The 27,223-nt window shown below is 35.1% G+C and overlaps 1 protein-coding gene across 7 annotated transcripts in view; it reads left to right on the top strand.

The window, feature by feature from the left end:
- LOC142336213 (uncharacterized) overlaps positions 1-27,223 on the top strand; it is an 87,894-nt gene that overhangs the window by 4,602 nt on the left and 56,069 nt on the right. Inside the window, exons 1-2 of one of the 7 annotated variants that reach the window (XM_075384876.1) lie at positions 3,685-3,845; positions 23,027-24,368. In XM_075384876.1, coding sequence (XP_075240991.1) covers positions 23,110-24,368 — 1,259 coding nt within the window. In that variant the 5' untranslated portion in view covers positions 3,685-3,845; positions 23,027-23,109. Of the gene's footprint in view, positions 1-3,684; positions 3,846-17,613; positions 17,975-21,435; positions 22,060-22,157; positions 22,352-22,415; positions 22,476-23,026; positions 24,369-27,223 lie in introns of those variants that run through there. The other 6 variants (XM_075384875.1, XM_075384877.1, XM_075384874.1 and 3 more) reach the window with 6 other exon arrangements.

Below are 27,223 nucleotides of genomic sequence, written 5' to 3'. Positions count from 1 at the left end.
AATTTCTAACTTCGGAATTGTCTGTGTCTGATAGTTGCTACACGAAATATTCCTATCAGATAGGCTTTTTCCTATCAACGTAGCTTTGTCTTGAAGATGTTCCATGACGCGCATTGTTTTTTCTGACTCGTCTGTGAAAATGAGGAGTCCTCAAATTTGTGCCTCTGCTTTCAAAATAAATTCCTTTTTAATGACGTCGTCCTTATTTCTTTCGACTCATAGCACCAATCGTTGAATAGCTTTGAGTGTTCGGCTGACAATTCATTGTCTCATGCCTGTCCCATTTCTGCTCAAATGCTTTAAGGTAGAAACCGCATCCTTATGTTGAAGGATGATAGTATTCGAAATGGGTGGAACACTTCCGGGAGAAAAGGATCCTCTCTGAGTTATTTTTGCTCGAACTTCTTGCTCAGTTCCGCGACAGACAATGAGACTATCTGTGGCCGCATTCTAGTTTAGTCCAAGGATTGAGGATGATTGTGGTTCGGCCTCGAAGGTTTTTCACAACCTTTGTTGATTTGTCTGCTTTTGGGATCTGTGACTTATTTGTCACTCGTTATCCATTACGTTAAATTCAATCCGCATTTGCTGCGGATTTTTTGAACTTTGGTGGACTTTTTTTGCTTCTTGAGGTTTTCTGACTGACTTGAGGAGATCGTCCATGTAGAAAATTTGCTGGACAGTTTTGACTTGATGTTCATCGTCTTTCGCGCTATCTTTCGCCACTTGATGCAAAGCGTAATTTGCAGAAGTCGGCAAGATCTCGGCGCTAAAAACGTATAGTGTATACTCAATAACATTCCATCTTGTGCTCTGGTTCTTTTTGCTCGAAAAATTGTATCGGTTGTCACTGCATGGGACATCAATTTGAAGAAACATCAATTCTAGGTTGGCTCAAAGCGAAGTTTTGTATGAGAGGAAGCGAAAAAAGTTTGAATCAATGGCTTCCTGATGATGCTTTTATAACTTATCAGCTCTATGTGGGAGCCCTTCTAGGGACTTCAGCTGCCCCATAGCTGATTAGAAGTTATTTGGAAACTTCACCTCATCTTCTCGCCATAAAAGACCAACTTCAAATCTTTCACCGGTGAATCGAGTTGTTCGCTCCAATGTCTTGACTGCTCTCTGTTCATCTTTCGAATGAGCAGTGAAATCGCATTTTGAGGCGTACGACTCGATGTCCCACCACTTACTCATTTGGGTTGCTAACTTCTCTTTTTCTATTGAGGTTGCCGTTGTAGCAAGAGTTGTTGCTTGCTTTGCTGGTAGGGGACCACTTAAGGCCCATCCGATTTTCGATTTCACTGCCCACGGTGCAGGTTTATTGTCTGACTTTCTGAATTTACTGTCTGAATTTCTGATTTCCTAGTAATCATTCAGGGATCATACATAAAATTTCAAAGCCTAAAAATTGTTTAAATTTCATTTTCTATCGAGGTTGAAAAAATTTCTTGGAAATCATACAAGGTCATATATGACACATAAAACATTGACTGGTGCCACAGCTCTCCGTATAATGTAATCTGATGAGATATCAAATGAGTATAATGCATTTGCAATCCACAATTGATTCTTTGTATGCACTAAAAGAATAACTTTGCAATTTGAACATATTTACAAAACGATTTTGATGTTGTATGCTAAAAATTTTTTTCTATGGTTCTTATAAATGAGCAGTATCAGATCTTTGGTTATGTGTTTGGACTTTTTCTTTTATTTAGTGCCCAACTTTGCAAATGATATTGTAGGCTAGGGTCTTTTGAAGGATCATATCACAAAATGATGCCTAATCGAATAAAATTTTAAAAATATAATTGGAAAATGTTTTATGAAAAAAGGGTGTACGATTCTTGGTAATCATACTAGGATCATATATGATTTCCTGGTAATCAAACAAGGATCATGTATGATTTCTTAGTAGTCATACAAGGATCGTACTAGGAAATACGCTATGATTTGTATGACATCGTATCTGATCCTTGTATGACTACTAAGAATTGGCGACCCAGGTCTGTCATCTAAATTTGTGAAGTCATACATATCCCATCCACTTTCATTTTCCCTGCTCATTAAGTGAATTCAAATTTCACTAAAACTTCAGTTGCTTGTTCCCTCTCATTAATTTACCAGAACTTTATTTGCTTTAATGGGGGCTATCAGAAAAAAAACCAAGTTCATAAGGCTCCGTAGCTCTAACTCTAACTTCGTGTTGTCAAATTTTTCATTTTTTGCGTTTTTTTCAATGTGTTGAGTTTGATGTTGCAGGATAATTCAGAGAAATTCGCTGTTCACTACAATCTGTTCTCTTTATGCTTTAATCTAAAATTTTTAAATGCTCTTTTATTTTCGGAGCAACCTAATATTGACCAAGAACTAAATTAAGATTGAGTTCAACGTATTGATGTCTGGTTTCTGGTCTGATGGATGGAAAATCAAACGATGCTCAGATTCATGTTAAAATTGAAAGTATTGATCATAAAATCAAAGTAAAACTGAATCTTCAGCTTCAACAGCTAAGTGCATATTTTTATGATTTCTTAAATCACATGTAAGTAATGAATTTTGTATAAAATGAACTTTGATTTTTAATATGACCACATGATTAAAAAGCAGTCGAGATTAACGTAACTCGTTGGTTATTGTGAACAAGAGATAACTCAAGGCCTTTTTGTGAATAATCATTTAATTTATGTGAACAAATTTGTCATCTGAACCAAAATTGGTAATAAATTTGCAGTCAATTATATGTAATCTTTATATTATTAAACATAAATTTCACTCAGACTAACCGACTCTGTAAAAGACTGAATATATACTTCAATTGTAACGGTGTATAAGATACATATCACCGGAGTCAAGGTTTAGGATGTACACATAGCGTAACTATCTACTCTTTTAGACTGACTGAAGTTAGCCCTGTAAGCACGCAATATAAAAAAAGAATAGGGTCTTCTCAGTCTCTGATTGGTTGGAGGTGTACATTCAGTATTTCATCTGCTACAGCTCCTCAAAAATGCAGCCCAAAATAAACCATCTGTTCCTTTAAATGATTTTATTTTGATGCTTTTGCGGGCCTGCTAGTCTACGATTTTAAACCATTTTTACCGCCGTTTGCATGAATGTAGTCTGGAGTAGTGTCCGAAAAACTAGCTGACGTGAAAATCAGCCGATAAAGTCAAAACTTATCGTTAAGTAGCTGAAATAATTGATTGAGTTAATTGCTGTATGCAAAGACAAATGGGACGCGCAATTATCTAACTCACACATGAAATTAACGCATTTGGTCATAACTCGCGGGCCGCGGTCATGCCTCAGCGGCCTATGGAACTTGACAGGAATATATCACAACCGAACAAAACATCACAGCCGTTACGGCCGAACATGTTATTCTCGCAATAACAATGTGCGTTCTCAAATCTGATTGGTCTTTTTTCGGTTAATTTTCCATTCGGCTAATTTTCCTTTCGGCCCAATTTCCTGGCACCGTCTGGAGTACTTTAGTTAAATCTTTGTTAAAACTACATTGAGAGTTTTGGCAAACGATAGCTAATTAAGAATAGAAGTAGTAAAAAGCAGAAGTTATTAGATCGGTCCATGATAATCAATGACCATTATGAACTCAAGTAAGTGAAAACGTATAGAAAACCATTCTGTAGTGAGTTATATATATTACTACTAGTGAGTTATATAAATTACCATAAATGTGATTTTCTGTTTTTTTGAACATGTTTAGAACGATTGATCTCAGATGAGCGTCTTTGTTCATTCTTCAAACTTCTATGCTTCAAATTTCTTCACACTTCAACTGTTGAAAAGATTCTTAACAACATTTTGCCGTCCATACAGTTAGTACAAGTTTCACTCGCACGGGGAACTAAGGCTGACCCAAAATGGGCTCTTTTTGCATCCCTAAGAGATATAGAGTTAGGGTTACTTATTTCTGCGCGCGAAGTAGACTTACCAATAGTTCTCTCTGACTAACCCATAATAATTACTTATGTGATGTGTAGCAAGGCCGTGCGTTTTGGTGTGTGTAGGGGTCGGGTGGGGTGGAGCGGTGCACGTGTATATGCTAGAGTTTCGGGGGGTTGTGTTTATGTATTGCGTGTGTGCGTGCGTGTGTGTGTGTGTTGCGCCCGTGTGTGTGTGTGTGTGTGTGTGTGTGTGTGTGTGTGCGTTTGTGTGTGTGCGTGTGTGTGGGTGTGCGTGCGCGTGGGCATGAGTGTGTGTGTGTGTGTGTGTGTGTGTGTGTGTGTGTGTGTGTGAAAAACACTGAACTACCTGAGTATCTACAGACTAGTGTAAACTTCAAGGCAGTGTATTTTACAGGCATAATGTTACATGATTAATTATTACAATATTACAAAAACTATACATTTCAAAGGAAATAAATTAAGTTTTCAATCATTAGGTATAGAGAGAAGTCACACTTACATTATTTACTAATGCGAACAAATCCAAACATTTTTTTTATAATTATTGCTTTTGAGAAGTCACAAAAATTTGAAGTCACGCCATGAAACTTTACAAAAAAATTATAATTTTTATAGTTAGCAAAAAACTGTTTAAAGAAAAAAACTCTTAGATTTCTTTTGAGTGTAGGGTAATTACATGGGGAGAACAAAAGATTTTTAGGCAACTTGTTCAAAAATTCAATACGTCTTCGGATTACGCTTTTATCGTAGTGTTTGCTCCTACTAACTGTTCGATGAAAAAACTTTCCAGTTCTTTGACGTTTATAGCAGTCAAAAGTAGGTAGCAAGGGTCCATTTAGACTATTGAATGCTGGTTTTTTTTATTAGTAATTAAGGCAAAAGGTAGCAGGTTATTCTGTAAACAAGCAGGAGATGAACAGGTAATCTTTTCTGCTGCAGCTTAATATCTGTAGATGACTCCAACTTTGAACAATCATAACACGCTCTTACTGTCCAGCCTAATTGTTTTTCTAAAGTAATGATTAAATTGTTACCATCTGTGCTCAAAAGTACGGCTAGATATTGTAAATGGCTAATAACTAAAGAATTTATCTTAACAGGAAGTAGGTTGTTTGGTAGACAGTCTCTCAGGTTAAAAAGCAATCAATACTTTGGGCTTTTTTCGACACCAGATTCTTAACTTCTGTTTGATAGCTGAGTTCATTATCTATAGTTACACCCAGATATTTCACTTGAGCAGTCTCTTCAATTTTTTGATCTCGGTTTTGTAGTAAATGTGGTTGATTCTTTTTGCCAAATACAATAAATCCAGTTTTATCTGCATTTATTTTCAGTGCCAGTGACGTAAAGTAGTCAGGTATATCTTCTATTGAGTGCTCAGGTGACTTTTTACAAACATGAACGTCGCAATGTGATGTCAAAGGAACAGTATCGTCAGCGTATTGGATGATTTCACGCGTTTTTTGTTCTAAATCGTTCACATAAAGACTGAATAAAAGCGGTCCTATAATTGTACCTTGAGGGAGCCCATGATGTAATTGAATCCAGTCCGCAGTTTCATCATTCACAACTACTCTTTGCATCCTACCGCTTAGGAAACTTGATAATATTTTTTACTGATGAATCATTGAATCCAAGACATTTCAATTTTTTTTAATAGTATAGTTTGATTGATTGAGTCGAAGGCATTTGAGTGATCAAAAGCACACGTAATTTTTTTTCAATTCATTTCTAACTCGCTCAGTGAAGTAAACTAATGCGTCTATGGTAGAATATTTTCTCCTTACTTCAAAAAAATGCGTGCAAATAGTCCTCCATCTGCGCTTTGTAAAGTTTCTCAAAAATCTTTGAGAGAAAAGATGTTATAGAAATTGGTATATGATTGGTTGGAATGTGTGGTGAGTGTGTGTGGTGAGGGTAGTTGGTTGATGAGATTAGCGGATTAGCATGAACTACTACCCTGCAATTATGGTTTTCTAAAAAAGTCAAATGACCTCTCAGTTTTTTTCTCAACTTTTGGCAAAAGACTACTCAGAAACTACTCAAAAATAGTTCTAAAATCGTACCAACTAAATGTACTGAAACGTACCAAAATAGTGCTAACAAACGTTCCAATTTTTCTGTTCATGGAGTTGAGAACGCGTTTAGGCAACTTATGTCCACTTAGCTCAGAAACTTCTCAAATATTTTTGGACTGTACCTACAGTTGGTTTTCGAACCAGCTGCATGGACCGTTTACACCCTCATTTAATTGGTAGTCAAAATGTTGCAATCATACGTTAGCAAACGTTGATAGAAAACGTCGATTCACAAAAAAAAACATTCAAAATCTAATCAAATTTTCGAAAACATTTGGCCGTAAACTTGCAAAAAAGAATTGAGTTGACTTTTGACCACATTGACGAAAGATTATTATTATGTGCTTCAGGTTCATTGGGAAACTTTTATCCCGAAATTGCTGGAAGTTGTTATCTTTTGCTTTGTCTGGCGTCAGTTTTGATACATTTCTCCCTCACCCTCTCTCTCTCTCTCTCTCTCTCTCTCTCTCTCTCTCTCTCTCTCTCTCTCTCTTGTAAAACAGAATGTTGCAAAAAAAGGTAAAAACTTATGACCCATTATTGTTAAAAGTCTATTTCAATTTAACGGTAAATTCTAATTTATTTTTATTCTGAAAAATTAGAAATTGATTGTTGTTTTTCCTGACTTAAAAAGATATGTTCGAGATTTTTTTCTTGGCTGAACCTATTTCCATATGTTCGTTGAAAGAGCACCATCAATTAGTGACACATAGGAAAAACGATTTCAGAAGTTAGTGTTGCTCGGCAGCAATTTTCTTCTCACAGAAAAATAAAAACAAATTTTGAAATTTCTGAACCATGAAGCGTTGTTTGCAAATTGCTACTTTTTAAGAATTTATTGAACCATTAGTTTAACTATAACCTTATCTTCTATTCGCTGGAATTTGTTTATTTAACCAGCATAAGGTTGTGGGGTGCTGCGTCTGTCCTTTGCTCTTTTTGGGACTCTGGTGCTTTTCTTTAAAAAAATGTTTTGGAAGGTTTTTGTGTTTAATTTTATTTTACCAGAAGGTCTCCAAAACATGTCATTGTTCGGGGGGGGGGGGGGTGGGAGTCAAGTTTTTTTTGGTACAAGATCACTTTCGGTTTTCAGAAACATATAATGAGAAGTCAAACCACTTGATGTTAAATTAGCGGCTTTGTTGAAAATTGTGGTGTCATCTGAAACATACTTCATTTAGCTGCTTCGAATTCTCACTTACCATGTTTTTTTACGTACAAATTTTGAATTCTTTCAATCTGCGTGGTCGCCATTATCAAAAATCTTGGTTTATATTGATCTAAAATTTAAATAATTGCTGATTATTTCTTATTGCCAACCTTAATGTTTTCTCCGATCTCTCACGTTTCTTCCTCTCTCCCTCAGCCTTTTATCTCTCGATTTTTTAATTTCGTCGCGTTAATGAACCGGGCTCAAGTACCTTACTGTTGGATGACATTGCTTACGAGAATATTCCCCTCTCATTTGGTGATTTCAATAAAATTTCGGGCTTGTTTCTAATTCATCAAGAGATTGATTCAGCTCAACACAAGCATCTAGGAAAAGTTATCTTCACATTGCGTCCCACACAATCGGGTCGCTGATTATCAGACAAGTTCAACTAATTGTTGCGTTCAACTACGGGGCTCGCGACAACAGCACATTAGCTGATCCTCGTATAATGACAACAGAAAGTGATTGAACTGCTCTGTTGAAGGCAATGGATTGTCCCACTGACTGATAATTTTTGCTATCAGCTAACAACGACATGCGCAGTAAGGCCTTCTTCCGAGTCCTCGACAGACCGCCAAAAACTTCAATTGCCAGAGGGACGAACAAAATTCATTGTTGAGCACAGCTATTTTCATACTGAGCATATTTTCGATCTTCAGCAGCTTCAATTGCATAGCCAGACTTCTCTGCCGCATGAGATATGATGTTGAGTTGCATTTTAACAAATATTTTGCGTAGATTTTGAATGCAGTATCTGATTTTTCCACTGTTTAACATAGGATTAAGTTTGAGTTTCGAAAGGTTCTATAACATGTATAATGCATTCGTACAATCAGCTAATTCAACTAAGTCGAAACCTGTTGATTAATGTCTTTGTACAAGAAAATTGACCAAAATGAAAACAACATAAAGATTTATTTTACCCCTGCCAGAATCGTTGGAAAAGAAATTCGCTTCCCTGTAATTATTTATCCCTCAGTTTATGTAAAAACTTTGGAAATTGTTTTTCCGATAGCGTTATTCAAACTTTAAAGTTATCGACTTCCAGCTTTGAAACATATTTGCTTATCTTATTTACTCGCATTGCCAAAGGATGCTTTAATTGTTTGCTTGTAAATATTTTTGGACTGTGACTACAGTTTGTTTTCGAGCAACCTGCATAGGCCGTTCACACGCTCATTTAATTGGTACTCAAAATGTTGCAATCATAGGTTAGCAAACGTTGTTAGAAAACGTCGATTCACAAATTAAACATTCAAAATGTAATCAAATTTTCGAAAACATTCGGCCGTAAACTTTCAAAAAAGGATTGAGTTGACTTTTGATCACATTGACGAAAGATTATTATTATGTGCTTCAGGTTCATTGGGAAACTTTTATCCCGAAATTGCTGGAAATTGTTATCTTTTGCTTTGTCTGGTGTCAGTTTTGATACATTTCTCCCTCACCCTCTCTCTCTCTCTCTCTCTCTCTCTCTCTCTCTCTCTCTCTTGTAAAACAGAATGTTGCAAAAAAGGTAAAAACTTAGACCCATTATTGGTAAAAGTCTATTCAATTTAACGGTAAACTCTAAATTATTTTCATTCTGAAAAATCAGAAACTGATTGTTGTTTTTCCGAACTTAAAAAGCTATGTTCGAGATTTTTTTCTTGTTTGAACGTATTCCCACATGTTCGTTGAAAGAGCACCATCAATTAGTGACACGTAGGAAAACGATTTCAGAATTTAGTTTTGCTCGGCAGCGATTTTTTTCTCATAGAAAAATAAAAACAAATTCTGAAATTTCTGAACCATGAAGCGTTCTTTGCAAATTCCTACTTTTTAAGACTTTTTTGAACCGTTTGTTTAACTATAACCTTATCTTCTATTCGCTGGAATTTCCTTATTTAACCAGCATAAAAATGTGGGGTTGTGCGTCTGTCGTTTGCCATTTTTTGGGACTCTTGTGCCCTTCTTTAATAAATCTGTTTTGGAAGGTTTTTATGTTTAATTTTATTTTATCAGAAGGTCTCCGAAACATGTCATTGAAAATGTTCGATGGGGAAGTCAAGCTTTTTCTGTTTCAAGATCCCTTTCGGTTTTCAGAAACAAAAGCTGAGAAGACAAACCACTTGCTGTTAAATTAGCGGCTTTGTTGAGGATTGTGGTGTCATCTGCAACATACTTCATTTAACTGCTTCGAATTCTCACTTACCATGTAACAAATATTTTACGTAGATTGTTAAAGTAGTATCTGATTTTTCCGCGGTTTAAGATAAGATTAAGTCTGAGTTTCGAAAGAAGGTTCTATAACATGTATAATGCATTCGTACAATCAGCTAATTCACCTAAGTCGAAACCTGTTGATTAATGTCTTTGTACAAGAACATTGGCCAAAATGAAACCAACATAAAGATTTAACCGACCTCTGCCAGAATCGTTTGAAAAGGAATTCGTTTCCCTGTAAGTATTTATCCCTCAGTTTATGTAAAAACGTTGAAAAATGTTTTTCTGATAGCGTTATTCAAACTTTAATGTTGTTGATTTCCAGCTTTGAAACATATTTCAATAATTTATTCTCTCGCATTGCCAAAGGTGTTTTTTAATTGTTTGCTGTCGTATTTGCTTAAAATTTAAGTTTAATTCTTCTGGCCCCTTTATTTCAAACTTGTAATCGCATTTTTTCAAAAAAAAAATGGGCGAATCTTGTCTAGGAACCCTGGAACGAACCTTATTGAACTCAGGGAGACGGAGTTCATGTGCGTTAATCGTTTTAAGAACAAAAATAATTTGGAAGATATTGTCTTGTCACCGGTTAGTCTTCTCAAGTTCAGTTTTTTCGCAGTTCTATACACTAAGGCTCCCTTTTGCAGAATGGTTTGAACAAATTTTTGTTCAAGAGTGCCAGAGTTGCAAGACTGAGAAATTTTTTGAAATTGTAGAAACAAATTGTTACCCGTTTCAACTTCATTGTTATTCCTTCTAATTATTCTGCAATTTCTTGGTCCAAATTACACTTAAATATTTAATAGTTTGTTTGTTTAATATGAAAAATTTTATTAGTGTTTATAGGTACCTTAGGTCGTTTAGACTGTATATTTGCGTTGATTTGTATTCATTGGAGTTTCCTCCCTCCAGTTGCAAATTAGTAGAAATCTTGTTCTATATTCTTGTGTCCTTCTTATAGAGAGCAGAAATTCGATGTATCAACGGCAAATAGGGTTATATTAGTCTTTTTGCACACAATCGGAAGATCATTAATATAAATGAATTAGAGAAATGCTCCCAGTACTGAACCCTGAGGAACATCAGGTTCAATTTCTCTGGTTTCTGAAAGAAAGACTTCCACGGAAACAAACTGTTTTCTTTCAAATAAGTACTAATTGGGAACAGAAACACCAGATATTCCAAACGCACAATATGATGATTCATTATTGTTTTTGTTATATCGCATATTTACTTCCGTTTTGAGCAATTGTATCGATAGTATTTCTTTTACTTCTGAACCCGCAGTGATTAATTTTTCAAACAATTGGCCATGTATCGGCAAAAGAATATTGGTGTGAATATGTTTCGGTTCGTTCTGCAACCTTTCTTATGGAAAGATAACACCTGAGCCTCTTTCAAAATTTTAGGATAATACTTGAGATAAGAACATGAGGTCAGTTTTCACTGTTGCAAAGTCCGTATCAAATATATCCTCAGATCTTTTGTTATGCAGACCTTCTATTGTTTCATAAATACCAGCGAGTGTCTTGTCTGCAAGCATAATAGATTGTCGAAAATTTTTTAAAAACTTGAAAGCGTTTTGCAAATGTTGCTGCTCTTCAATTGCGGGACCAGGTCAAAACATTTTTTTTACTAGACTGAACAGTGACTTTTTACTAGCTTCATCTATTATCTTCCGTTCATGGAAAATTGTTTTTTAGCTAATTTACGTGCATCTTTACCTTTATTACTTACTTCCCTGTACTTTATTTCTTTTGAACTCATCAATTTTATTTACCTTTCATTCCTTCTAATTATTCTGCAATCTCTTGGTCCAAATTACACTTAAATATTTAATAGTTTGTTTGTTTAATATGAAAAATTTTATTAGTGTTTATAGGTACCTTACGTCGTTTAGACTGTACCTTTGCGTTGATTTGTATTCATTGGAGTTTCCTCCCTACAGTTGCAAATTAATAGAAATCTTGTTCTATATTCTTGTGTCCTTCTTATAGAGAGCAGAAATTCGATGTATCAACGGCAAATAGGGTTATATTAGTCTTTTTTCACACAATCGGAAGATCATTAATATAAATGAATTAGAGAAATGCTCCCATCACTGACCCCTGAGGAACATCAAGTTCAATGTCTCTGGTTTCTGAAAGAAAGTCTTCCACGGAAACAAACAATTGTTTTCAAATAAGTACTAATTGGGAACAGAAACACCAGATATTCCAAACGCACAATATGATGATTCATTATTGTTTTTGTTATGTTGCATATTTTCTTGCGTTTTGAGCAATTGCATCGATAGTATTTCTTTTACTTCTGAACCCGCAGTGATTAATTTTTCAAACAATTGGCCATGTATCGGCAAAAGAATATTGGTGTGAATATGTTTCGGTTCGTTCTGCAACCTTTCTTATGGAAAGATAACACCTGAGCCTCTTTCAAAATTTTAGGATAATACTTGATATAAGAACATGAGGTCAGTTTTCACTGTTGCAAAGTCCGTATCAAATATATCCTCAGATCTTTTGTTATGCAGACCTTCTTTTGTTTCATAAATATCAGCGAGAGTCTTGTCTGCAAGCATAATAGATTGCATAAATTTTTTTAAAAACTTGAAAGCGTTTTGCAAATGTTGCTGCTCTTCAATTGCGGGACCAGATCAAAACATTTTTTTACTAGACTGAACAATGACTTTTTACTAGCTTCATCTCTTATCTTCCGTTCATGGAAAATTGTTTTTAGCTAATTTACGTGCATCTTTACCTTTACTACCTACTTCCCTGTTCTTTATTTCTTTTGAACTCATCAATTTTATTTAACTTTCAATGCTGAAGTAACTTATCGGTTTTCGGCTGCCACTCTTTTACCCTAGTAGTAACCCGATTATCTCTTGTAACCATTCCTATCTTTTATCTTTGCGCTCTTTGCTATCAGTTTTATAATAATTTTCCTTCAGCATGAGTAATACATATTAGTATATGTTTTTCTCCGATTTACACATTTTTAAGCTTGTGGGGTTGCTTTGATATTTAAAAAGTGCTCTTTTGTGTGAAAATAATCTGCTGGGAGCTGATTAATTTAGAAAAAGCAGAATAGTGCTCCAATATGCTTTTTTATTAAAGCAACAATCTTTTTTGAAAACAAATCTGTTTCTGTTTGAGACATAGGACACAGGAGCTTCACGTGTTACTAAATTCGCCTTATTTAAAAATATGACAGCTATTGGACTAATATTAATCTGTTTTGTTATTGCGTAATAGATCTTTATAAAAATCGCAACTAATTATATGTTATTGTTTTTATCTAATCATATGTTGCATATTTTTTCACATCCTATGACATAATGTGGTCCGCTACAAAAATAAAAATGCGTCAATTGAATAATTTAGAGCTTCAATTAGTTATTTATATACACTTGTATTTACAAATGTCTATTTTCTGTTTTCAACTTTTTCACTTATAGTTTGTATATTTCAAATACTGCTCCTAATCGTCTTTATTATTTTAAGTTTTGTCTGATAAAAACACTCCTACACCTCCATCAATTCCATCGCAATGGCATGTTCGAAGTTCCTTATACTTCAAGAGGGTTTAAGCAATGGCATAAATGAGAGATACATTCTTTGAAGTTATCATTAAACAAAAACAAAAATAATTTATCATCTTCTAATTATCGACCGAGGAGGGCAATCAATCAACAGATGATGAACGTGGAATTGAGATGACTTCAGCATGTGCAACACCTAACACTAAACCAGACCACAAAAAGTTTATGTTACCTAAAAAAACTGTAGTTGAGCAAAAAAAACCCCTCGATTTAGGACAAAAATAATCAAAATTGAGTCACGAAATTTCATTTTGGGTACATCAAGAATAAGGCACTTGGAACCAAGACAACTAGGAGGCCGATTTACACTTATATGAGAGGCTCTCAGTTTTTGTTGGCTTGCGCTTTAAAGATATTTCGTACTTTTTTCATTTAAAAATTGTAATGAAGTTTTTCAAACTAACAGCACCCATAATAAATATGTATGTCTTGTGCACTGTAACAGTGAGAGTATAATGTGTCTCAAAGTGTGAAACCAAACAATGATAAGTTTTACCTCTTTTTGTGCCACTTGGTACGTAAAAATTCATTTGAACATTTGCATCATCTTTGCTGCTGCTAGCATCCGAACTTTAAGTGTTTTACTACTACTGATTCTATCTGGCGATATTGAGAAAAATCCAGGCCCTGTTAGTTGCTGATGTCTTAAAACATGTTAAACAGACAGAAGATCAATTGAAGTTCAAAATTTTGAATGGCAGGAGTCTAAATCGCAGACGCGGAGATCTAAAAATTTTATTAAAAGATTTTGGGCACAATACAATTATAGGTTTGACAGAGACCTGGCTTTCCTCGGAAAATGATACCAGACTATAGGAAAATGATACCAAACCATACCAGACTAGACAGTGAAAAACTTGTTTCCTTTAGACCTGACCGCAATTTAAGCCAAATAGCAAAACAGAGAGGTGTTGTTGTCATGCTAATTGTACCTAAATATCTGAAACCGAGAAATCGAAATGATTTGAAGATGAACACCAGCTTCGAAGCTCTGTTTTTAGAAATCTCCCTTGCAAATAATAAACTGATCGTTGGCGTACTCTACAATCCACAAAAACATTTGAGTTCTAATTTTTTGGATAAATTAGTTTTCATTATTGACAAAATTTCTACAATAGGATTTAAATTTGTTCTGATGGGCGATTTTAAAATTAATTATCTAAATATGAATCAAAAGTCTTCATTATATACAATTCTAACGCCAGATAGCTTGCAATTATGTAATCAATCTGTGCCAAATACACAACAATTTAACTCATTAAATGATTATATCATTACAGACAATACATCTGACAGGCATAGGACCAAAATTTAAATTTCAACACTTATTTAAAAATCAATCATCTTGCAACGGTACTATTTTCTAATTTTAGATTGAAGCTCAAGAAATTGCCCACCACGAAGTTACAATTTGATAAAAAAAAACATTTTTCGAAGGAAATTTTTTGTACAATTTTGAGGTCATTGAATTAGGCATATTTAAATTGCGTTGACAATGTTTATCATAAACTCGAGTAATTCAACAGCATAATGACTCTTGCATTAAAAACAAATGTGCTAATGAAACGCCTTTTCATAAGAAATGATTAAAAAAAATTAAAGCTTCAAAGCGATGGTTTGGTTAACAATTTATTTAAATTGCCCACTTCCTCAAAAGAAAAAAGGAGAATTTTGAATTCTCTGAGAAAGATAACAAAGATATCAACAGAATTTTTTCGCCTAAGATATTCTTTTAGTAATTAGGTGTCGGAAAACTTTAAAATGGCAAATTTAATAAATTATAAATTTTCCAGGTTAGGTGACTTCTTCTGTAAAACAAACACGCTAGCACCAGCAAATTTTAAGGATTCTTTTAACAGCTTGCATCTAGTACGCGCACAAAATCAGTTTCGGTTCTGATTCATTACAGAATTCGAGCTAAAAAAAGAAATAAAGTCTTTAAATAGTCAAAAACCAATAGAAACCTCAAATATACGTCCATGGGCCTTAAAAGATGGTTATGATGTAACTGTAGGACACTTAACGAACGTCATTAACAGTTTCATCGGTGACAGGAGGTTTCCCAACAACCTTAAAACCGCATATGTTATTCTCTGTTCAAAAAAGATGATCCTGGTAACCCTGAAAACCATAGACCTATCTCAGTAACATCTGCTCTGTCTAAAGGTTTTGAGAGACTGTTGCAAAAGCAAATCGTTGAGTTTTTGCACAACGAACGCTGCTTTTCAGAAACGCAATCCGGTTTTAGAAACAACTATTCAACAATTGATGCTCTTTTGTATTGCACCGAATCGTTCCGACTTGATATTGACAATAACAAGATCATCACAACTCATCTTCTCAATTTATCAAAAGCTTTTGATTCCAGCAAGCATAACACTTTGAAAAAAAGGTTAATTTCCGTGAACTTTAGTGAAAATGCTGTTGAATTACTGATTGAGTTCATAACAGATTGTAGGCAACAACCCATTGTTAACAACGTCAAATCCGACTGGATAAAACTTTATCAAGGTGTGCCTCAAGGTACAGTATTCGGCCCACTTCTATTTAATCTTTACATAAATGACCTGTCAAAAAACATACCAACTAACTGTAAAATTGTTCATTACGCAGATGACACACTACTTTTCACAGAACATAAGGATTTGAAAAAATGCTTACGAAGACTTGAAGAATCTGGCAAATTAGCTCATGATTACTTCAATATACATTCAATAAACCTTATTGCTGAAAAATTCAATTAATTGTAATTACAAAGAAGAATAAAAACACCACCGGAGGGTCAATTAAAGTTGGCGGTAAGATAATTGAATACATAAAATCGTCATTTAAATTTCCAAGAAGTTAAGAAACTTCTTAAAAGAATGGCATGCGGAATTAAAACCACTGCCGAAATTCAAAAAACATTTGACTTTCAGACCCGCCTACTTCTTCTACAGTCACTAGTTTTTAGCCATCTACATTATTCTTTGGTACTTTTATCAGAAATAAGTCAAAAACTGATACTTTCACTTGATAAACAATTTAATTGCGCTTTAAAGACCCTACTTATCGGAAAAAAAGTGATTCATCGAGAGATTTGAAATTAAAAGTTAAAATATTGCCAGCAACTGAATTTTTCAGATATAAAAGGACCTTCCATATGTGGAAAATATTTAGCGGTCATTTACAAGCATCTCGGAAAATTAATTACCCAACCTTCGAAGTAACTAGAAACAAACGAACAAACAGCTACTACTGCAAACTGATACCAAAAACTAAATACATGCAGAACTGTTTTTTAAATACAACGGTTCCCTTATGAAATTCGACGTTCAAAAATTTGTTGAAAACATATCCCTACTTGATGTAAAAACACATATCAAACAGAATTTTTCTAAAGATTTTTGCGAAACGTACCAAGTGGCAAAAGCAATTGTTTCTGAGCGCGATGTACGTTTTCGTTGATCCTTCTTTAGTGCATTACAAGATTAATTAATACTTTCTGTTGTTGACCCACCTGTATTTTTTATCTTTAAAGCTATTATTATTCTTATTATTATTATATTACCGTACACTACCATTGATGATTTTACCTCTTGACATTATTTTTTGGATAAATAAAGTGTTATTTTTTCTAAGCTCCAGTTTGGATCATCTCTAGTCCATGTTTCCGTTAGTACAAAGACCTGTGGTTTTTTTGGCAAGTCTTTCAACTAAATTCATTTTGATCAAAATTTCGTATTTAGGATCGTATATTTAGTAGGCAAAATTTGTCGCCCATTCGGTTAGTCCCTCACATTTTTTGTTGTGTGATTGTTATTTCCTATATGCTTGAGCGGCATGCATTATTATTCTTTTGCGGATATCATAGTTGAGTTGAAAGCGGTCCCTTTGTAGTTCGGTACCGGCTGGCTTGCGGAATTCGAATTTGAAATAGGTGTCCATGGAACCAGTTTTTTCTATTTTTTGTAATGAATAAATTTACCAATTCAACTTGAGTTATATGTAATCAATATATGGATCTAAAGACTGCAGATGCGCAGAAGAGCGTATTTCAAGGACATATAGCAGAATATTCAAAATAAATAGGTTCAGTAATTTGCCCTCCAAATGTCCTAATTCTTCTGAAAGCCAGTTCCATCTCATCATTTATGTGAACTAATGTGATTACAAACCCACATTCCGCCATATTTTCCTTTTCATGTAACACGAGCCAAATATATGTTATCGTATTTATTGGCAGTTATTGTGTACTCCAATATGAGAATCTTCTGTTAATGTGTGAACTTAAGTCTCGTTGTTTCTACAAATTCATAAGTTATGGCGTCTTATCAGTTTCCGGTTCTGCTAATGTAAAATTTGATATGAGCTAATACCACCAATTGTTAATGTATATGACTGTATTTTGTTAGATCCAACCCCGATTGCAACTATAAAACTTTTCAATCAAATCGATTAAACAAAGTTCGATAGAGTCTTAGTTGTTAGATTTAGCCAGAACAATTTAACAACAGCGATCCTAATTAATTGCAACGTCCATATTTATAGATGTTGTTTCCAAATCATGGACAAACCAATGTGTTACTGTGTTACGTAATGGTAAATGTTTATGAACTAACAAGTGTCATGATTGAATAGCCACAATCCGCTGTTAGACCGACTCAAGTAGAAAGAAAGTTGGGTGACCTTCATGGTAAAGTTGAGAGCGGCCGTGAAACACTAAATAATCAAAGAAAACTGAGCAATGCTTCGTTCTTTTCCACCAAATACCTCCGAACTATCTTTGTAAAAGTTGTGCAAGTGAGAAAAGGACGCAAGTTGCGTTTGTTCTTTTGAGGAATAGTTCCAAAGGTAGTTACAGTTTGTTGACTATTCTGTACAAGAACACGCTGTTCATTTGAGTTTACAACCAAGCAACAGGAACGAATACAAAAGCAGGCTGCTCTGTCTGTCGCAAAAGGTTAGTAGATTTGGGGGGTTTAGATTTAGACTACCATTCTTATTTGTTCAAAGAATTTGTTCAAAATCTTGTTTACTGGTGATATGTGCATGTTTCAGACGCTAGTTTAGGCATAGCATAGTTTTTTTTTTACTAAATAGAGAGATCTGAATGAAGTATACTGTACATATTTAAGAATAAATAATCGATGTACGTTTTGGCACAGTCTTTTCCTTACCCCAAGTACTGCCGAACTTGTAATATTTGCAAAAAACGTTATTGCTCACTAACAAAAAGGGCGCAAGATTTTCAAAAAACGACTATCAAGCCAATGAGATTTTCACTGTCCAGTATGAGAGTTTCACTGTGCAAATTTCAAATTTCCAAAGTTTCTCTTTCAAAATAAGCATTGCTGTCCATTTTTGGCCATTTTAAGGCCATTTTTAAAGCACCATGAACAAGTTAAGAAACTATCACAAAATACGCCTCTAAAACAACTCAAAATATCCCCTAGTTTAGTAACCTTTGCCTCCTTCTGTTACCCTCATCGTAGGCACTTGTTTTTCATTAGCTCAACGGTTGACATTCAGTCGGGTGTGAGCAAGAGGTAGATCCACTGGGTCCACTTTTGTTTTCTGTGGCCACCTGATCTCTTACTTATAAAAATGAAAGTAAAATACCAAACTGGTCCCAACACTGTTGGTTGCCTGTATATTGGTGACGGCATTAGTGCAGCTATCGAAACGAACTGTTTAAAGTGTTGGTGATTCCAAAATATCAGGAGCAGACTGAGGCTTGAAGCTCAGGAAAGACAAATGCCAGCTATGGTCAATCGAAAGCATAAGCGAAATTGATAGTTTGATCAAGAATAACTTGATAAGAAAAAGTTTTAGGAGCTGCTCTAGGATCTGATGTTTTTTATTCCCTCATGTTTAGTGAAACTCGTTAAAAACTTAGAGGTACTCATCCAAAATTTGATATACGGATTTGATATACAATATCATCCTGGTATCTGTATATACATATATATATATATATATATATATATATATATATATATACATATACATATATATATATATATATATATATATATATATATATGTATGTATGTATTTACACACACACACACACATATATATATATATATATATATATATATATATATATGTGTGTGTGTGTGTGTGTGTGTGTGTGTGTGTGTGTGTGATACAATAGAAAGCAAAAAAATGCAAACAGCGACACATAACGAAAATTGAGCTTTTCCTATATTTAAACTTGACGCCCGTTGTCACTAAATAAATGATTCAAAAATTGTATTTGAATTTTTAAGACTAAGCGGATTGTGAGAGTATGTGCGTAGCGTAGAATGCTCCAATTTGTGTTTCAAATTTGCGAAATTATGTTTTTTGTTGTGAACAGAAAAAATTTCGGATTAGCGGTAGTTAAAAAAATCACTACCTCCTCATTTGGATATTATGTAGACAGATTTTAAATCACTTACACTGTCAATTCTTTTGCAACACTCCTCTCAATAAACTCCTCTCAAATTCGAATTTCAGCAAGCGCAATCAGTTGCAAAAATTATTATAAACAAACACAGGCAGTAGTTGCAAAACGAAATTGAAGAAGCGAACAGTTAACACGCTAGAAGTAAGAAGCAGAGAAGAAGCAATTTTTTCTAATAAAATTTTCATCTCATTGAAAACATGCCCCACAGATGAAATACCTACCAGATAGTTAGACTAAAAATTCAGTTAAAAATATTCTCAAAATACGGCACTAAATTTTCACAAACAACCATACAAACATAATTTAAGTCAAACACAACAAAAGCTTTGTTCAATTTTTCCATGAGAAATGTGTAATATTATAAATCTTGTATTATTCTTGTAAGGCCGAATGCTAACTTTTGACCGGTTTATTGATTGAAAAGTTCAGAAGTAATCAATTGGGTATTATTGCACATTGGTTATTTTGACAATGAGTAAATTGTCATGTAACTACTGTGGTTTATTAGCAGGGGTCATCAGCGAAATGTTACACATATTTAAGAGGTTCAATTCTTACTCGTCTATGTCTTCATGAGTGTATTTTTGAATTTCTATTTTTTTCCTATTCTCCTAGGAATCATGTCTGCAAATTCTATGTGGTGTGTCCTTAGTTAATCGGTTTCTATGTATAGATCACAATAGTAGTGCGTGATCTTTCAATTTTTGTCTCTTGCAACCTATCATTTGATTGCGGATTTTGCTGACACGCTACTACCATGTATAAAAATGATATTTTTGAACTTCGTTGTCTTTAATCAGTGCTAAAATAGACGTCTACAGTTGGATTAATGGTGCTAGGAAAATTGGCCTACAGGGCGTTTAGCCGACAAGGAAAAATTTTGCCGACAGTTTTATCATAATTGGTCAAAAAAGTCTCAATCATGGGGGGGGGATATCCGACCACTGATAGACCTTCGTTACGCTATTCGACGGTATATTTGTCCGCTCACATAATAGTGATTTAAATTGGCCAATCACAGCTTCAGAATTAATTTTATCGCTTATTTCACTTATATTGTCGGCTAAATTTCTCATTTTTTGGTTGTCGGCTAAACGCCCTGTCGGCCACGTTGCAAAATTCAGAGGTAAGGAACAGGTAGTAAAGGCATAGTAAATACATCCTTATACGCTCTCCTAGTCCCGTTACAAGCCAAAAATGATGCAGGCCAATTGCCGCCATCGAAAATATGATGGCTTTGATTTGGGCTGAACTGTCTTTATATCTTTACATCTCAGAGCAGTGAGAGATTCTAGTCAGAACCTCTGCCAAAATTAGAGGGTTAAAAATTACTCAACTCATTTAATCCCTTTTCCAATCCTTCGCTTACTCCCGCCATCACCATCACATTAGTCAGCCCACCCATTTCCACCCCAACACACCCCCCCCCCCCCCCCCTCCTCCTTGGCTCCTCCCCATTGTAATCGAGCGGCTTACTACACGAGCGGTTTGTTGGGACGAAATCATGGAAAAACTGGAGATTACAGTAGCAGGTCTTCAAATGGCTCAGTTGCCCACGCCCCTGCCAATTATAAACCCCAAAAATCTTCGTGCTATTATGTTCTGACACCCTTCCACTGGTTCTGCCGGAAGATGCGAAACCTTCAATTGTTTCCAACATTCAGAAATTACTCGTTCAAGTCGAACCTATTACTAGATCTAAACGCGGCACTTATACTGACGGCCTTAGTAATTCCTCAATGTATGGCATACGCGATATTGGCTAAAATGCCACCGGTAGTGGGCATTTACATATCATATCCATTCTTTGGTCAGTTTTTAAACAAAAACTAAAATAACAGCTCTGTGTTTTTATTAACTTGTGTGTATTAAGGGAAAGTGAAAATTAAATTAGCCATGTGCTGATTTTGGTACTATTGAGATTTTTGCCATTTTTCAATGTCACTTAATGTATATTATTTTTGTGTTGTGTGCTTATATGCGCATACGCATACACACAGCCAACAAACAATTCACACAGAGCATTTGAACAATACTTTTGCTCGTTTCTTTTGTTCATGGATGGTTGGTTAGACTGAGCTGAAGGAATTATTTCAATGCACTTAACAGATGTTTTCAGTCTTTTCTCAACTAAGACTGCTTTACTCCCAAAGTGAACAATTCCGTATTAATAATGTCGGAACCCAAATCAACAATGAGCGTGGTTAAAAACGAATCAATAATACTAATACAGCTGCTGTTGCCATTTCTGGGCTTACATTATTCCAAAATGTAATTACTTCAAATTCAATTTATATCTCCTGCTAACAAACAAAATTCTGTTATCAGTCGGACAAAAAGCCACAAATTTTTTCACGATGAAAACAGATTATTTATAAACATCTATATAAATCTGTCCTCCATTTTAAAGATTTAAAGTTTTAAAGATTCAAAGATTTTAAAGTTTTACGTTTATCCAACTGGAATTAACAGATAGCTACATTAATTTTTTTTACCACCCAATAAATGGAAAAAACAGCCCATTTTACCCACTATTAACATGGGCAATGGAAATTTACATGGGAGATTCGGTAGCCCATCACCCAGGGGAACAGGTAATTTGATATTCCCATTATGCGGGTAACTGAAGCCTTGCTGATATATGTTCAATTACTTTTTACTTTTTACAGCGCGACCAGGTTTCGAATACTAACGAGGGTTATTTATCACTGATTACTATGTATACATTGATGTTTGAAGTAGATATCTGTAAAGGGAAAAAAGCATTTTAATATTGGCCTCTTTGCCATTACCCCTTTAAATATTCTTTTAATTTCGTTAAATTTATCTCCAAAAGAAGCCTACCGATACCACCTCCCCGCCCGTGTTTAGTGTTACCCTGTAACTGTTAGTGAATTTAATCACAAACGGCCCGTAAGTTAGGCGCGGCTGAAAACAGAAGGCATTAAACTCCTCGCGCTTTTTTCTCTTCTCAGGATTCCGTTTTGTTTATTTGAAATGAAAACGTGATGTATGTATATTTTTGGGGCGGGGGTTTTGAGTTGTTGTTTGCGCAAAGGTGTTTTTATCACCATGAAGTAAATAATTGGCTCCTTTTTAATAATTTTGCTGTGTTTGTAAGGCCATCGATTATGCTGAAGAAGCGCTTTATCGATTGAACAAACACGTGTGCAGCAATTTCTAATCGGTAAACGAACAGTCTTCAATGTATTAAGAGCAGAGCTGAATAAAATTTACATCTCACAAATATTTTTACAAATATTTTCCTACGCTCTTTCAAAATTCGTTCCCAATATTTTGATCCATCTATTTTTGTAATTTTCCACTGCTTGTAGGTTTGAAAAAATAGCCTCAGAATCTATTTAAAAGTCCACGGGCAGTACTTTTGATTCCCTCTTCAAGGCAGGAAATGCTCTTTTTCATTCCTACTAGTGGCTCCCCAGTTTCAATTAAATGACGCACTGTTTAAAACTCAAAGCGGAAAAAATTTTGAAAGCCTTCCCTCGGGGAGTTATCTTCTCAGATTTTCTCATTTTTCATGAACAACTTGTGCATTTTTAGCCACGCCAAACCCAATTTGAGGAGGCTCTTTTAAATTTGGTGTGAATTCTGGGACTGATTTTTATTTGGATTGTTGGTGATTTATGGCGGCATCGAGCTCACAAGTAAACAACTGTAATGTGGTCAACATCGAGCGAACGGCTTACTACACGAGCGATTTGTTGGGACGAAATCATGGAAAAACTGGAGATTACAGTAGCAGGTCTTCAAATGGCTCAGTTGCCCACGTCCCTGCCAATTATAAACCCCAAAAATATTCGTGCTATTATGTTCTGACACCCTTCCACTGGTTCTGCCGGAAGATGCGAAACCTTCAATTGTTTCCAACATTCAGAAATTACTCGTTCAAGTCGAACCTATTACTAGATCTAAACGCGGCACTTATACTGACGGCCTTAGTAATTCCTCAATGTATGGCATACGCGATATTGGCTAAAATGCCACCGGTAGTGGGCATTTACATATCCATTATTCAACCTCTCATTTACGCCATTTTGGGCACGTGTCCTTCGGCTTCATTCGGAACTTTTGCCCTGCTGAGTATGCTGGTGGGTGACTCGATCGATGAAATCTGCAAAGATCCCGAGCAGTGCTCCGAGAAAGACAGAATTTCAATCGGCGCTTCCCAGTCCTTTATTATGGGCTTATTGCAAATGTTTATGATGCTTTTGAACTTTGGCAAAATAGCCCAATTTTTAGACCAGACAATTGTGAGAGCTTTTACAACAGCTATAGCATTTCACATTAGTGCCAGTCAGATTAAAAATATTTGCTTTGGAGCGGCTGGAATTGAGCATAGTAATAAAATCCCCCCATCCGATTTCCCAGTTATTGGAAAGCTTTACGAGGCTGGTGAAAATATTGACAAATTTAATGTAGCTGAATTTGTTATATTTCTTTGCAGTCTACTCTTACTATTACCTTCAAAAGCTATTGTCCAAATGCTGAAGAAACGGTGGAAATATGTCGAATTCCCAATGGACTTTATTGTAGTCTTTATAGCAGCCTTTTTAAACTACACGTTCGATTTAGGCAAAAAGTTTGGCATTTCATCAGTTGGTGAAATCCATATCGAAATGCATTCGATACCCCCCAAAATGAGGTTGAACTTCAACGTCTTCAAATCAGCTTTGGTGCTATCCGTTGTTGCTGTTTCTATGCATTTATCTTTCATCAAAGTCTTCAACTCTAAGAGCCAGAAAACGCCACGGAACAAACAACCTGGAACTGATCAAGAAATTCTTGCCGCCGGCTTCACTAACTTCGTTTCCAGCTTTTTCTCCTGTTACCCTGGAACTGTTTCGCTTTCGCGTTCTGTGGTCCTTTTCGAAAATGATGCCAAGTTAGTAAAATAATAACATTGGTCGGTTTTACAAATAATAACAACCTCTTCAAATTTCAATGCAACTTTTGAGTGTTTCAAAACGATTGAAAAGATTTCATTCGCTGCACCTTTCGTCCCTTTCAGCCCCTGAAACGCACAAAAGATGCACGGAAACTGTGCGTTCAATTCTCAAAGTTCAAATTTAAAACGTGGAAAAGGAACTGAATGAAAGTTATAAACTAGAAACAATTCACAACTTGCGTTTTAAAAAGGGGACTGACCTTCGACTATACTGCAGAATTCGATTATTCTGGTTATTAGCCATAAAAACTGATTGTTTTTGTTGAGCCAATCTAATCGAAAAGTTTTTCCTGCCTTAAGATAGCCCACTAACAGCTAATAGCTGGTGTCTTTTTCTTAACCACATTTTACCGTTTTTGCTTCAAAACGTTACCACGTAAGGCTTCATATTGTTACTAATGTCAGTAGTATAGCAATTTGCCATATGCTTGTAGGGGAGGGGGTGGGGGTTTGGACCCCCCCTCCTGCAAGAATTCAAATCGACCAAAATCCTGATTTCTTTCGAAATGAAAATTCGTTCAAGTTTCAGCAAACTCCCGTAGACTCTAGTTGCTACACTGACTGCTGAAACGTGAACAAATTTGCATTGAAAGAAATCAGGATTTTGGTCGATTTGAATTCTGTTAGGGGGTGTCCAGAACCCCCCACCTACAAGCAAATGGCAAATCGCGTTTGCTGGAATGGTTACTGCAGAGGACGACAAACAACTTCTGAGCTGATAGAGACTGACTATAACACTTTAGCGCTAACATAAAAAATTTTGTCTGATATAGACCAAAGGCCTCAAAATTAGAAAAATTAAAAATTTTGTGCTAAAATTTTTCAAAATTTGTTGAAGTCTTAAAATTCTTTGGAATAGATTTTCGCTATAAAAAAAGCACTCAAAAAATTATTTTTGTGTCAACTTTTGTGTTCACTTTTTTTCACATGCGCAGTATGGGGGTTGAAACACAAAAAATTTTAAAATTTTGAAACTTTTTAGAGGGGAAATAATCAGGTGACAGAATTGAATGAATTGATTTTTGCTCTAGAAAAGAGCACTAAAAAGCGATTTTTTGTGTACAGTTTGTTGGAAGGCTGAAATCACGAGCAGTTATTAATTGCTCACAGACGAAGTTTGTAGCAATTATATTAGTCCTGTCGGTCTTTTTTATGCGATTTTTCGCTTGACCGTTTTTCGTCTGAAGCTTTTGACTTTTTGTCCCTAAAAGCGGGATAAACAGGTAGCACCTAGCGGGCATTAATTTCTCTTAGAGCCTTTCAGCTCTGTTTCAGCTCAAACTGCTTTGGAGACATACTTATGCTGTGAAGGGCGGTTCTGAGAGGTTGAAGACCCCTTCACTGTTGACCCCCCCACTATTGCCCCCACCCCCCCACCCCCGCGCTGTTACCCCCCTCCCCTCCAACCCACGGTTACCCACCCCCTCATCAGCCCTCGGCGCACCCCCCCCCCGTTTCTAGCTACTGACGAACAACTGCTCGCTAAAAACACGCAAAGTTATACTATTTTGCACAATTTTTTTCACGCTTTTTGATCATGTTTGACAATTTTGATTTTTATTAGCCTTAGGTATCAAGGAACCTCCTATAGGTTATAATAATAGGTTACTGCATAGTTTCTAGTGGTAATGGAATGGTTTCAACATTTTAGCATCACGAATTTTAGCAATTTTTTGACAAAACGTGCAATTTTTTCAAATTTTTTGATATTTATTTTTCCTTATTCAGGTCTTTCCTGACCCAGCGGCCAGAAAACTTCTCAAGGGTTTTGAACATAAGTCACTGAAAAATTTTAATAGGCCATGGAATATCTTTACAACTTTTTAATGTCACAAATTTTAGCTTTTTTTTAAGAAACTTGCTAAAATTTTTAGAAAATGTTTGCCTTTTTCTTTAGGTTTTTTCAGCTTCAATAGCCAAGGAACCTCCTCTAGGGTTTGTAAATAGGTTACTGTATAATTTCTAGATGTCTTGCAAGATTTAAAAATCACGAACTCTAGCTTTTTCTTACAATTGTTGCCAATTTTTTTCATTTTTTTTGACATTGATAGTCAAAGTTCCAATTTTTCAGCTCAAGGAAAAACCTATGTTAGCTTTTGATAATAATTGACTGGAGAATTTTTGTTGGTCAGGAAATAGTTTTCAACTCTTTAATATCAAAAGTTTCAGCAATTGTTTTTTGTAAAACTTGTAATCTTTTTTGAAACTGTTTGTCATTTTTTAAGGTTTCTCTAGCCTCAAAAGCCACGGAACTTCTTCTAGGGTTTGATAAAATGTTACTGCATAGTTTTTAAAAGTAATAGAATTTTTTTCAAGATTTTAATATCACGAATATAAGCAATTTAAAATAAAAGCAATTTTTCATGGTTTTGAATTTTTTCCGGCACCAGGGGCCCTGGGACCTCTAAGTTTTGATAATAAGGTGCTGCATAAGTTCTAGTGTTAATGTAATGGTGTTAAATATTTTCTATGACTCCAGTTTTAGTAATCTTAGGATAAATTAGAAAAAAATTTTCAATGTTTCGGAAATTGTTATCACTTTCCAAGTGTATGGACCTTTATGAGCCAGGAAAGCCATTTCAGGCTTGAAAAAAGGATACTGGATAGTCTCTTGAGAAAAAGAATTGGTTCTTAAGATATTAATAGCAAGATTTTTAGCAAGATTTTGTGAAAATTTTCATTTTTTTCCAAATTTTTCAATATTTTTTGTTTTTTTTTCTTAGTTTAACAACCAATACTGGTCAACGAAACTTTTTAAGTCATGGAGATGAATTATTTGACAGAACGATCCT

This window comes from Convolutriloba macropyga, chromosome 3 (genome assembly GCF_964194025.1).
Source record: "Convolutriloba macropyga chromosome 3, txConMacr16.3, whole genome shotgun sequence".
In the NCBI taxonomy this organism is placed as follows: Eukaryota; Metazoa; Xenacoelomorpha; order Acoela; family Convolutidae; genus Convolutriloba; species Convolutriloba macropyga.
Note: the sequence above shows the minus strand (reverse complement) of the source record. Positions and strands in the feature narration are given on the sequence as shown.